Below are 14,777 nucleotides of genomic sequence, written 5' to 3'. Positions count from 1 at the left end.
GTTAAAATTTTCTCTGAAAGTAAGGCATCATCGTGTGTTGACATATTAAGGGGGGACCTGCTCAGATTCATTTATAGTGTAGTTGCAGAATATTGTAAAAGCAGCCTCACTTCAAAATGATGCTCCATTTAAATTGTAGATGAAGCTCAAATAGAAAGTATATTCTACCCTATTGTTAGTTCTGTACAATAAAACATTGCAAAGAGCATTGGATTTGGTGGTACTGATCTGAGGTTCTTCAGAAGTCAAGAATGAAGCATAAAATGATAATTATGGCCATTTTATTAAGTGTTACAAGAATGGAGAATGAATAAAGAAAAGACAGAAAATGAATCTATGATTGTTTCAGACTCAGACTAGAAGGAAACAAAATCTCCATGATAACAATTCATCATAACTTCATCATGTGCCGTGTCGTATGACATGGGCAATCATGGTCTTTGACCATGACTCCTCTTAGCAAATTTTTCTACAAAGATTGCCATTGCATTCTTCTGGGCAGTGTCTTTACAAGACAGGAGACCCCAGCCATTATCAATGCTCTTCAGAGATTGTCTGCCTGGTGTCAGTAGTCGCATAACCAGGACAGGTGATAAGCACCAGCTGCTCATCCACCACCTGCTCCCATGGTTTCACGTGATCCTGATCAGAGGGCTAAGCAGATGCCACTCCTTGCCCAAGTGTGACCTGCAGAGAAATGGAGCATCTTACAGCTCTTTTGCTAGAGATGTACAGTACCGCTTCCCCACCACCCAACTGTGATTGACCACTAACCTATAAAATAGCCAGATTCAAAGTGGTGTGATACCTACTGCAGAAAAATGGAGAAGCTTTCAGACAGATATAGAATAAGTTATACTACGATTACTGGAAAATTTACTGAACAATTACATGTACCTATAGATAATTACATAAAAACTATAAGCAACCATAGGAAAGTTCATCTGCAAGAAAAATAACAATTTTACACCCCGTCCAACAGTGCTACCTATTAGTAAATACTACAGTTAATCTCTTAATATTAAAATCATTATGAATGATAATTACTACCATACCAATGAGGGTAACCAGATCTTTTTGTGATATACAGTAATGTAGAATTTGGAGAGAATTTGTGTTGCTAATTTTAACTGAAATGCTAATCATTAGTTCCTTAAAGTTATAGTAGAAAACTTGTATTCATGCATCCATATTAGACTTGGGTGCCATCAGAACAACATCTGTATCTCACTGTCTTTCCCAGCCTCCACAGGAAGGACCTGTACAGGGAGCAAGGATGGACAGGGGAGTTTCAATGCCTAACATGCTGGAGCCAAAGGCAAGTCCAAAGCAATCAGTTTATATTAAAACATGTCAATGTAACAAACAGCAGTAGCCTTGGTGCGAATGATAGGCATAACCAAACTAAACCAAAAAAAAACTGGTGTTTCTCTGACAAATTGGTTCACAGTGGAGATGTTTATAGGTGCTGGAAGGATTACTGTACCTTAAGTTGGTCAGAGTTGCCATTTGCTTTTCTTCTCATTTTCTCTATGGAGAGGGTCAGGAGGTCACCACAGGATACCAGCCTCTGTGCTGCTGTTTCAGCTAAAATGTTCATATGATTGGTCCAGTTGTTTTTCTTGTTAAAAATTACCCTAAGATGTTGATGGTGGGGCACTTGGTGATGGTCATTGTTTAGGGTATATATTTAGTCATTATTTTATTGAAGGTGGTCATTACATGTCACTCTTGTGACCTATATGTTACTTACTTACCTCCTTAAGACTATCACCCCAACGAGAGTTGACCTGAATGTTGCTTGCCTCTTAACATGCTGATGGTGTCTAGGTCTCCCCCACACAAACATGTAGAACTTCATTTTGTGAGGACCTAAGAACTTGTCTATCAGTTGCCACAATCAATGGTTTTAAATTCATGTGTTTTACTTAAATAAAGCCCTTCAAAGTATTTCAGTAGGTCTGGAATTTGCATAGTTAGTAACATGGTATCAAATGTATAGATTTTAAGTCAGAAGACTTTTGCTATACAAATACTTGACTGAGCTAAGTAGTGTGTACTGAATTTCCCGTAATATTTTAATTTCTCTTCTACTGTACAGATTTATCCTTATCACGTGCTTTCAGTGACCAACCGAGGACGTAACAAACTACCAAGAGATGTAGACAGAACAAGACTGGAGGTGAGAATACAGTCTATCTATTAAGGAGCTGAGGAACATTATCTGGGGAAAAAAGCAGGTGTAGACCATATGACCCTTAAGGTGGGTCCAGCAATCATATATGAGGGTGTTTCCTGATGATCACAAAAAACTTCGGAGTTCAAAGCATTTTACATTTGAACAAAATCAGTGACTGAGCATCCATTGCCCCCTGAGGCTGAGAATGTCAAAGATTTATAATGTGAGTGAAAAAGATAATCTTAACTCAGTCCAAAATGGCTCTTGCCCCTGTAAGCAGTGTTGAAGACTCCGCTGAGAGGAAACTCCCTTGCTCTAGACAGTCTCTCTGTCAATCCCTCTCAGATTTTCACACTTTAATCCTAATTATTGGCACAGGATTCTCTCCTTTCAGATCTGATAGGAAGAAAAACAACCTGAAGCAAGAGAAAATCTTCAGATGCTGGAAATCCAGAGCAACACACACAAAATGCTGGAGGAACTCTAGCAGGCCAGGTAGCATCTATGGAAAAGAGTACAGTCAACATTTTGGGCCAAGATCCCTTAGCAGGACTGGAGAAGAAAAAAAGATGAGGGGCAGAGTCAAAAGTTGGGGAAAGGGGAGGGAGAAAAACAAGGTGATTGATGGGTGGTGAAGTTAAGAGCTGGGAAGTTGATTGGGGAAAGAAATACAGGGTTGGAGAAGGGAGGATCCAATCAGAGAGGACGGAGGGCCATAGAAGAAAGAAAGGGGAAGGAGGAGGAGCACCAATCAACTGTCCGGCTCTATACTTCAACCCTCCCCCTTCTGGTTTGACCAATCACTTTTTGTTCCTCTCTGCCCTCCCCCTGCCTTTTAAATCTACTCCTCACCTGTTTTTCTCCAGTCCTGCTGAATGGTCTCGGCCCGAAACGTTGACTGTACTTTTTTCCATGGATGCTGCCTGGCCTGCCGAGTTCCTCCAGAAAAAAAAACCTGGGCTGCTAAAACTTTGCATGAATAGTGATCAACATCAGAGCAATTTGACTGGTTGATGAAGTAATTTTGTCATGTAGGTGGTAAACTACTGAATATTCAAATCACAAAGTAAAGATGAGGACCACCGTCCCATCTGCCCAGGCCATCCTCTCAGAGAAACCTCTCATTCAAAACATCAGCATTTTAAAAGAAAAATTATACCAGAGACATTGACGGACTCCCCCAGTTATTTTAGGGAAGCATGCTAGATAATACTGATTCTTTACTTGAAAAGTATTCTTCAAAATCCATTGGATTGTAATTTAACAAACCATAATAGTTTTTCTTCAAATTGAGGGTGGGGGGGGGGGGGGGCGGGTGGATGCCAGAGAAAACTTCTGAATATTGAAAGGCTTAGATAGAGGGCTCATGGGGAGGATGCTTCCTAAAGTGGGGGAGTCTAGGATCAGAGGGCACAGACTTGGAATACAAAGTTTAAAGTACAGTTATTATCAAAGTATATTTTATACAACCTTGAGATTTGTTTCTTAAGAGACAGTCACAAAGCAAAGAAACCAAATAGAACCCATTAAAACCAACAAAGACAATCAAATGCCCAATGTGCAGAGAGAAAAAGAAACAAATCTTGCAAGCAATAAAAGTAAGCAAGTGGTAAAGAAAAAATAAGTAAGCATGTCACTTTAGAATAGAGATGAGGAGGAATTTCTTTAGCTAAAAGGTGGTGAATCTTTCAATTTCATTGCCAGTATATTAAGGGAAGATTGAGAGGACCTTGATTAATCAGGGCAGCAACGGTTACGGGAGGAAGACAGGAGAATGGGGTGGGAAGGATGATAAATCAGCCACAACGGAATGGTGGAGCCTAATTTGGCTCCTATTGCTTATGGTCTACTATCTGAAGAGCTGACACAACTAGTGTCAAAACTAAAAGAATCACAGTCACCTAAGATTAAGGTGAATATTGTGTAGATGTTCTTGGATTTGAATGTCATTTGCAAAGATAATATCTCCAGAACTGCAAGGTGTTCTACTACATATATAATAAGTATCCTGGTGCACTTCTTGCTGAAGTAGAATAGGTAAGGTTGTTCATATAGCACACTGACAGTTGTTTAGTCAAGAAGTAAACTGTCAATGATTGAGCTTTAAATGTCAATCTCACCCTTTGCAGAGAGCTCTGACCAGTGCAATGACCAGTAAATGGCAACTCAGGTGACCAGAACTGTAAATCTCCACATAGATTTCAAGCCTCCTACTGTATGTCTCCACAAGAAGGCAATGGCAAAGCACTTCTGTAGGAAAATTAGCCAAGAACAGTCATGGCCATAGACCATGATTGCTCATGTCATACAACATGGCACATAATGATGATGATGACTGTATGTCTTTTGATTTTATGGTCTAAATCCTCTGCCTTTTTTCTCAACCAGTTTCATAACTAAATTCTCTGACATCAGAGATCACCTCTGTGAATCACTCCCTCTCTCTCCCATTGTCCTGGCACCATTGTTGAACCAAGTAATCAAAATATACCTCCATCAAAAGCAGACAAAATTGCCGACAATCACTCAAACTTAAAGAAATGCAGCAACTGTGCATGGTGTTCTGCTTCTGAGAGTCAAATCTATTTTAACTCATTGTAGGAAGAATTCTGAGGCTAGATACAACAGTGGCATTTAGAAGGGTCTTTGAGATAGGCACATAAATATGCAGGGAAAAGTGAGATATGGATTATAAGCAGACAGAAGAGATTTAGTTTAATCTACTCTGAGAGACATTGTGGACCAGTGAGCCTGTTTCTGTTTTCTACTATTCTATCTTCTACAAGAATATCATTAAAATAGAAATATGGCTAGTAATTCAGGAGTAACTGGCCACATAGTAATGGGGAGATGTATTATAAATCAATTAAAACTGTATTGAAATCATTTGAATGCAAGTGGGCACTTGTAGCTGACTGTTGCCATTGTCATTTACTCTTTCAGCGTCATCTCGCCCCTGAAGAATTTTACCAGCTCTTTCATATGAACATCCAGGAATTTGACAGGTTGCCTCTCTGGAAGCGCAATGAGCTGAAGAAAAGAGCTCACATCTTCTAAATCAAGCAGTGCATGCTGGGAAAGGGGCACCCTCCAGTCTAAATATCTGCATTATATTTTGTGGGGAAGGAGTTCAAAAAATTAACAAGAAAAAGCCATCTCGTGTTGCAGCAAACAACCAGTGTGAACACGGAGATGAGATCCCCACACAAAAGTTGCTAAGATTTCATTCTGAGAATTCTATCAATATTTCCTTAATAATGGGAGCCAGAGTAGTAGTAACTCTTGTTAAATAATAAATTGTTCTGATCTTTATAGAATTATAATAGATTGGAAATTATACTGAGTTGGACAACATTTTATTTTCTAAATGATTGGAATACTATTCTTTGGAAACAGATTTTAATATTTAGCCATACTGCTTGAAGTAAAGTGCAGCAACTCATGTTCTGTGCCTTGCAAGGTGAAAGTGTGGATTTATAGGTAGTAGGACAGTGGGGAATTAACTAGGAAGAGATTGGAACACAAGTTGCTCTTTGGGCTTTACTGCTTGAAATCTTTTACACAGTGTGCTGTAGTTGAAAGAGTGTATTTACATCTGCTATACATAATCGTCATGCCAAACAGAAATATATAAGAAAAAAATGGAGAGGAGAGAAATGCTCTTTAAAGTTTATTATTCAGCTGACTTAGGGACAAAACATTTAGCTCAAAAGCCAACATTGGTGTGTTATTTTATTAATTCTATTGAAAACAAAACAAAGAATGTTGGAATTACTGCCTGAGTACTTTGTATCAGTATCAAATTGTTACTTGTGTTTGTACCTGCCTTAATGTGACAAATCGTCATTTGCACTGAAACCTTTAGTACCAGGAAAGTCCTTTTATGCATTGTGCATTTCAGACGGTGTGTACACAAAAATCACGCAATGCCTCTTGCATATCAAGTCCTCGTTCTAAATTAATAGGTCAGTTTCTTTTTCATATCATTCCCAGATGATTTGTAATTAATAGCTTGGAAATTGCACTGTGAGAAGATTAATTTAGAATGGGTTTGTAAGTTCTGTAATTATCCGCAAACTGTTTTAATTGAGGCAGTTATTTGTTTAACGTGAGCAGATTGTCTCCATCATAATAGTGCTCAAAGTAATTGGATTCAACAATGTTATCCAGTATAATTTCTAGACTAATATCCTCCTGTTTTGAAAATGGGATTTAGTCTTGAAGTTCTGCAGTGCACCTGCCAAAGATTTGGTTTGTATTGCTTCTGGATGGGTGGGGAATTTGATCCAGCATTTTTACAAAATCTGATTATTTGCTCATGTCTGTGTAACAGTGAGGAATTGATTCAGATGAGGCAGGCCACATAGACTAAATTTTAGAAATGCTACTTTAACAAATACGGAATACAATTAGATAGGGCTAAATTATACAACAGAAAAAGTACATACTCCTATTTGTATGGTGAGGTTTCCTTGTACATGTTCATTTGGCTATTTTGCGTGCAAGATTATTTATTAATTAAATTCACTGTCTGCTTCTATTATGTCAGAGTAAAAACCTCAACAACATCTTAAAGACAATGGCAAGTTTGCAGTTTATTAGACACATAGACTCTTAAACAGGAGTTTAACAGAATACTTTTTTTGTGGAGTCTTTCCATTAAACAATTCTCATTGTGTTTGTGCAGGGGAGAGTACTTAACAAAAGCAATCAACATATTTAACTGATGCTTCAGCCCCCAAATATTAAATTTCAAATTTAAATTTAGTGTTGAACCTTTAGAGTGTAATTACTCTATTTCTAATTTTTTTTGTGCTTAACGGAAACAAATGCATTGGTTTCAGTGTTTCTGAACTGAGCGGGGTGCAAATTTTTTCCGGTCAATAGCAAATCAGCTGTTTTTATGCTGTATCCAAAATCCTAATGTATGAAGTTGATTTCAAAATTTGAGAGCAATTTAGATAGTTACATGGATGAGAGGGATATGGAGGGCTCTGGTCAATGGGAGTAGGCAGCATAGACTAGATGGGTCAAAGAGCCTGATCTGTGCTGTAGTGTTCTCTGACTATGCAGAGAGATTGGGTCTGATTTGGAAATGGACTGCATCCTATTTGCATTACTGCTCAAGGTTAAATTATACCTCAGAGTTGCTAATGTCGTGTTTCAAGTGGGCATGGTGATATTCTGAAGGATAAACAGAATGATAAGTGGCCAGTGTCAAAATGAAGCAAAATTCCCTCCTGACTTCAATGTACAGTTAATGCCTGCAACAGATGAGATTATATTTTTATCAGATTTACATTGAAATAAATTGTGTGTCAGGCAAATTTACTTTCAATAACCATTTAAAAAATACTTTGATGACTTTTAATTTTATGATTTAACAATAATTCCCATAGTTCTGTATATCCCACATCCACGAAATTCTTTTGGGAGGGTGGGGCAAGCCCCTCTCAAGAATGGCGCTGTTTATAATGATTACTCTAATTTCTACTGATTAAGCAACAAGATGGAACTTGGCCTTTCATTGCGGCAGGTAAAATAACTTGAAATCTGAAGTCTAAAATTAAAATTGTAAATGCTAGACATAGACAGCAGGTCATCCACTCCAGAAGAAGACTGTTTCAAACAGATCTCAATTCTGATGATAAACTCCATCTAAATCATCCAATAACTTTCCAGTGCAATTCCCTATCTTTCCCCTCAAGCATGTTCTGCCAGACGTGATTGGATTCTGCCAGATTCCGAAATCTAAGTTACAACCTTAAGGGAAGAGATGGTGGTTATCTCCTTGGCATTTATTTCATCCATCAAGCTGCATTTGCCTAGAATCCCTGTGCATAAACTTTGCATCTCTCTTCCAGCTTCTTGGGAAAGGCACAATGACTGGAGGTGAATAATTAGTTCTTGAGATCTCAGTTTCTATTTCAAAATTTCTCCTGGTTGTTCTTCCTTTGACAAGGTAAAACTGGCTTCATAAACATTTATTGAATAGCCAGCTGTTTTGTTCTACAAACAGCAATATATATGAAACTTCAATTGATTCTGCTAATAGGGTACACTGTAGCATAGTGGTTAGCACAGTGCTTTACAGTACCAGTGATCCGGGTTCAATTCCTGCCGCTGTCTGTAAGGATTGTGTATATCCTCCCTGTGACCATGTGGGTTTCCTCCCACAGTCCAAAGACCTACGGGTTGGGGGTTAATTAGTCATTGTAAACTGTCTCATGATTTGGCTGGAGTTAAGTCTGGGGTTGTTCAAAGAGCTGGTAGGGCCTACTCAGCACTGTATGTATCTCAATTAATAAATAAACGTTTGTGATAGGCAAGGGAATTAAATTTTGAAAAAGGAGTGTTCACTTACTGATATTACTATATTTATCAGAAGCCCGCCCAATTGGTCCTTACCCTAATTTGACTGAATCAGTTAAATTACATAAGCCAATATTTTCATCTGGATTGCTTTTGCAATAACTGGTTCATTTCTGCTCTGCACTCTTAGAGCTTTCTACCGACACAGCTAGCATTCTGATTTCATAAAATATGCCATTTTCATGTAATATTCCAGAAAGAATATTCCAATAGAAAGAAGTATTATGGTATTAGTGTAATAGCTAAGAGTGAGAAATAAGGCCAGCTATATATTACATTTAGCCTTGCTTTCAATCCATCAATAATTGCCCATTAATAAAGCAATGTTATTAGTGTTTAATTTATTTTCTCCTTGCTTTAACTTGGCCATGCCAGTGCTGTCGATGAGCAAGTGCAAAGAATCATGTTGACAATCTCTAACTGTTGCACAGTGCATGTGCACACAGAGAGCTCATTGTCAGAACTCATTTTGGTTTACAGTCTCCGGGGCATGCCTTGCGGTTGCTTCATTGTAGTTAATGAAAAGCTAATCTGTGTTGTGCAATATGGAGCGAATATAAAAGTAAAGTAACAAAGACTTTCAAACAGCAGTCTGAGCCTCTTGGTTAAACTGGACTTTATTGTTAGCGTTATTATACTGTGTAAATGGTGATTTAATAATAGACGCAGGAATTTCTGCAGATGCTGGAAATCCAGAGCAACACACACACAAAATGCTGGAGGAACTCAGCAGGTCAGGCAGCATCTGTGGAAATGAATGAGCAGTTGATGTTTCAGGTCAAGACCCTTTATCAGGACCCTCTCTCACAGTCTCTGTCTCTGTGATCCCGCTCTCACTGTCTGTGATCCCCCTCTTCCTCTCTCACAGTCCCTCCCTCTGTGATCCCTCTCTCACTGTTGTTCCTCTATGATCCAAGGAGTTCACTGAAACACTCTCTCACTGCTCCCCCTCTGTTATTTTAAAAGTAGAATGACCTTTGGACGTTGTTAAATGGTGTTTGCTGCTACTCTGTCTCATCCAGGCATCCAGGTCAGTGGGAAGCACATTGGCAACTTTACCAGAAGTCAAAGCCAATTTTAATGATCTGCCAAAATCAATAATCAGATTCAATTCAAAAGCACTAACATATGCCATGAAATGAATTATTTTACAGCAGCAGTACAGTGCAATGTATACATAAAACTATGAATTATAATAAGAAATATAATATATATTAAAATAATAAATAAGTAGCGCTAAAAGGAAAGTAGAAATATTGAGGTGGTGTTCATGGGTTTAAAGTCTGATAGTGCTGGGGAAGAAGCTGTTCCTGAAATGTAGAGTGTGTGCCTTCAGGCTCCTGTACCTTCTCCTTGATGGTAGCAATTAGAAGAGCACACATCCCTAGTGATGGGGGTCTTTAAAGATACATGCCACCTTTTTGAACTGATAATCATAGCTGTAAGCTTGAATAATTGTGACAGGTTTTTATACCAACAGGTTTTTACAGGGTGGTATTAAGACGATCAGTGATCAAAGCATTACAACAAAGCAAAGAGCAGGTCCAAGTCATGTGGTTCCCTTGAGTCTGCTCAGACACTCGATAAGACCATGTCCAGTCTGATCTTGATCTCTGCTCCACTTTCAGACCTGTTTACCCTCGATCCCTTGTAGACCCAATATCCTCTACTTTGCCTTTGCAGAGATTGAATTACTGAATATAAATAGGCCTCTGCCAAATCCAAAAGGTCATGGCCCCTTTGAGAGAAGAAATTATTTCTCTTCACCATTTTAAATGGACAGTTGCTTATTCAAAAACTATCCACCATAAAAGAGAAAAAGCTACTAGCATCAACATCGAAGTAATGACTGTTTTCAGTTAGATGAACTGTTTGTCTTAAACTCCAATGATAATGGACTAATTTTCCCAACATATCCTTGTGACAGCACATTGATCAAGATGTGTATTTAGAAACTGGAGTTAAAGAACGGCAGGAACTGTCACACTGTGCACTTGGTTGTATAATACTAGTTCAGGAAATCTTGGTGCTTGATTGTCAGTGGTCCTTCGATGGGCCAAATGGCTTCCTTTCTTGATATAAATCTCTATGATGCTGTGAATTACAATTAAGCATTGAAGGAGATCTATGAAGCCACTGATCACAATGAACTTTCATTCCAAATTTATTTCAAAGTTTTAAAAAAAGTAAAGTTTTTTCTGATCTGAAGAAGTTGCATGTGTGTAACTAGCCATTGGGAAGCTGAATTCATTCCAAATTTTTGCTGAAGGCATTTGGGTTTTGACAAGGAGTCAGAATTTCCCACCAGATTAACAGATTCCTCTTCCCTTCATTTTCCTGAGACATGTTACCGTCTCCAGTTGGCCTTCTTCCATCCAAAACTATAAACAAGGAATTTAGCCAGCAAGGTGATGGAACTTGCTTCCTTCTTTCATCATCAATGACACCATGTAATGGGGTTTATTTTAAGATTAGCAATATTTCATTAATTGAAAAAAAACATTTTTTTCATTTTTTTCAATAGGGAGAATGAAATGGTGATGCTTTCTTTAATTTTATTAACCATTATAATCATTCCAATCCTCATAGGTGTTAGATTCAACAAAGCACATAAAAATGGAGATTTAAGTTTCAGTCCAATTATTTTAATTAAAAGCAGCTTAATTCAATGTTTGTCATTTATACTGATCACCCACTGTGTTGCATTATTAGCAATTTAATTCAATTTTATTGCATTCCACTTGAGAGCAAGAAGAGTTTTTTGAGTTATCAGAAGTGAATCATAATTAAAATAATATTTTGATGAGGAGTGAGACTGTGGAGAAAGGTTAGAGTTTTGGATGAAACGTGTCTTGTGCACAACTTCCATAGTAATGTGTGTCACAAGGGAATCCTGTTGGTATGTTCATTTTCATAGGGAATGTATCCAGAGGCAAAGGTAGTCACATCTGCTTTGTAACCATTTACTAAATACAACACCTGCTACCTATAAATACAGAATGCATATCTGTTGAACCTCTTAAGTACAAATCACTTTTAAATACTTGGCCTGCTTAAATGATTATTATTTGCTGTTGCCTTTGATGAAACTGGCTTGATCCAGCAGTAGTCTCACAGAAATTTGGAAACATTCTCTAATGCAAGGGTTCCCAGCCTTTTTGTGCCACAGACCCCTACCATTAACCGAGTTGGGAACTCCTGCTCTAACACTTTGAGTGTCCATTGTGGTAAGACTTGTCAGACTGAGAGGGTTTCAGACCACTGCTGTAATCTGAGTAGAGGGGACCACCTGAGTGCTGGATTGTTTAACCCAGGGGTTCCCAACCCGGTGTCCATGGACCCCTTGGTTTAATGGTAGGATTCGATGGCATAAAGAAGATTTGGGAAGCACTGGTATAACCCACGTTTTATGCTTTGCTCTGAGTGATCCATCTGGGCAGATCAACTGTCATGTTGTTGCCCTCTCATCCAAATTCACTAAGCACACTGACCCTTACCATCGTCAACTTTGACACTGAACTGCATGGTCTCAAGTCCCATGGGCTATAATTCAGATTGGATAAATTGGTGGCCTTGCCACTTCCAGTAATAACATGTCCACTCTCCTTATCACTGCAAGGTGGCCCTGGAACTCCAAAGGAGTAAGACCATAGGATATAGAAGCAGAATTAGGCCATTTGGCCACCTACTAGACTCTCACACAAGTGGATCCACTCTAACCACATCCTTCAGTTTCCTGGAGGTATCAATGAGATTGCCTCCCCCATAACCTTTGACACCATGACTAATCAAGAACCTATCAACCTCTGCTTTAAATATACCCAATGATGGCCATCTGGGGCGATTAATCCCATAGACTCACTATCCTCTAGCTAAAGAAATTTTCCTCCTCTCTGTTCTAAAATGGACAGCCCTCTATTCTGAGGTTGTGCTCCCTGGTCCTAGACTGCCCCACTATAGGAAATGTCCTCTCCACATACACTCTGTCTGTGTCCTCTGGTCCTAGACTCCCCCACTACAGGAAACATCCTCTCCACATCCACTCTATCTGTGTCCTCTGGTCCTAGACTCCCCCACAATAGGAAACATCCTCTCCACATACACTCTATCCAGACCTTTCAATATTCGATAGGTTTCAATGAGACTCCCCCCCCCATTCTACTAAACTCCAGAGAGTACAACCCAGAACCATGTGAGGCTCCTCATACAATAACCCTTTCCAATGCCAGTTTTCTTAGATAAGAGGCCCAAAACTGCTCCTAATACACCGAGTGCAAACTGACCTAAAATAAAGCCTCAGAATTACATCTTTACAACTCCCTACACTATACTCCATCTGCCGCTTCATTGCCCATTCTCCCAATCCATCTGCAAACTCACTACTAGTCTCTGCACCTGTCTTTGTATTGGCCACAAACCTGGCCACAGCCATCAATTCTGTCATCCAGATCATCGATATATAACGTGAAAAGCAGTGGCGCCACCAAAGACTGACCTGCAGAACACCACTAGTCACCAGCAACCAACCAGAAAAGGCCCCTTTTATTCCCATTCTCTGCCTCCTGCTAATCAGCTAATGCTCTATCCAGGCTAGCATCTTTTCTGTAATACCATAGGCTCTTATTAAGCAGCCTCCTGTGCTTCATAACCATAAATAGTTTCTTCCGTACCCTCTGCCTCCATTTTCCATTCTCATCTCAAGAGTTTATTTCCAGTGTGATGGACCCCTTTAGATTTACTCCAAAGCTCCAGTTGCCCACTCCTCAGGGCTTGTAACTGTCTCCAAAACCAATGCCAATAACTACAGTCTGGTGCTAACCCACCTGTTTTTTCAATACTCACTGAAGTCACATTTTGCTCAGTTCAAGTTAGCACCAGCTAAGGATCTGACTTTGAGCTCTGCATTTCAGCAGTGCTCACCAGGGTCTTACCTGCCTCTGCCGTGTGCTCTGTTAGTCGCTGAGCTGACCGCCAAACATCCCCCTGTCTAATACCTCCTGAACCGTCATCTGCTTGAAGTCTTGTCCTGATCTCCGGCTGCCCAAAATGCTTGATCATTTTCCTGCCAAACTTCCTAGCCTTCTAACTGTCGCAGTTAATGAAGACTTTGTACACTCAATCCTCTCCCTTTCTCAATCAAGATCTGTCCTCCTCAGCTTCTACAGCTCAGTATATTGAGATGAAAATCTTTATCCACAGTTTCAAATCATTCACCCTTTTCTGTATTTGTTCTCAGTTGTAAAATATTCCTTCATCACATTTTTTGTTTCTCTTCAAGCTTACAGGCACTTGAAAATGTATTCTCTTCAAATAATGTCTTGTTTCACCTCTCCCATTCCTTGCCTTACTCCTCTGCAATGTTGTTCTCTCCTCCAAAAGTGCTTTGACACGCCGCTAATGTGATGGGGCATAATGTAAAATCCACGTTGCTAACAATATATCATTTAAAATGTGTTTAGTTTGGCTTTTCTGTAGACAAAAGAACAATCTGAAACTCATTTGCTGTTAGATAAATGGCACTGTGCCTGATAAAAGAGCAGAATGAATTACAGAACCTCATTTTGTCTCGAATTTACTATATCAGTGTAAAATGTTTCAGCTGCGATTGTATAGTTTTTGTTTTGCCTTCAATATTTTTCCACATATGCACTATTGGAGAATTTGTTCTGCCACTGTCATTGTTCCCCTAAATATCATTTCCTTTGATTGATGTTGTTATATTGCAGGGAGCATTTATGTTGTGCATCCCTTCGACACCACCATAATCAATGTTAATCAAGTAAATAAAGATGGTTTTGTGCTTTGTTCTTCATCTCTTCTTCTTTAAGATTTAAAAATAGTTTGCACCAAATGTTTCACTCTGTGACAAACTGGGAGTTCACTTGCTCAAGTCCTGGCCTGGCGCCTTCATTGGTATTTTTGCGTGAACTCCCTAAAGAAAGGAGGAAGTCTAGGCCAGCGATATGCAGTGGGGAGAGAGAGAGAGACAAAAACAATCTTTGAAAAATTTTGTTAATTTCTAAGATTAAAATGTTTAATTTTAGAGGAAAAATAGTTACCTTCTTTTATTTTTCTGAACAGAGTGTTTCCATCCTAACTATAAATTGGAATGCTGGATGTTTATGTTGAAGTTGTATAAGACATTGGTGAGGCCTAATGTGGATATTTTGGTCACCTACCTACAGGAAAGATGCAAATAGGTTTGAAAGGATACAGAGAAAATTCA

General features: G+C 39.0%; 1 protein-coding gene across 1 annotated transcript in view; it reads left to right on the top strand.

The window, feature by feature from the left end:
- Positions 1 to 14,358, top strand: part of ablim1b (actin binding LIM protein 1b) — a 400,575-nt gene extending 386,217 nt beyond the window's left edge. The window contains exons 22-24 of the mRNA XM_059947920.1: positions 1,244 to 1,318; positions 2,102 to 2,182; positions 5,123 to 14,358. Coding sequence (XP_059803903.1) covers positions 1,244 to 1,318; positions 2,102 to 2,182; positions 5,123 to 5,236 — 270 coding nt within the window. The 3' untranslated portion in view covers positions 5,237 to 14,358. The remainder of the gene's footprint in view (positions 1 to 1,243; positions 1,319 to 2,101; positions 2,183 to 5,122) is intronic.
- The last annotated feature ends 419 nt before the right edge of the window (positions 14,359 to 14,777 follow it).

This window comes from Hypanus sabinus, chromosome 22, assembly GCF_030144855.1.
Source record: "Hypanus sabinus isolate sHypSab1 chromosome 22, sHypSab1.hap1, whole genome shotgun sequence".
Classification (NCBI taxonomy): Eukaryota; Metazoa; Chordata; class Chondrichthyes; order Myliobatiformes; family Dasyatidae; genus Hypanus; species Hypanus sabinus.
This window is presented reverse-complemented; position numbering and strand designations above follow the sequence as displayed.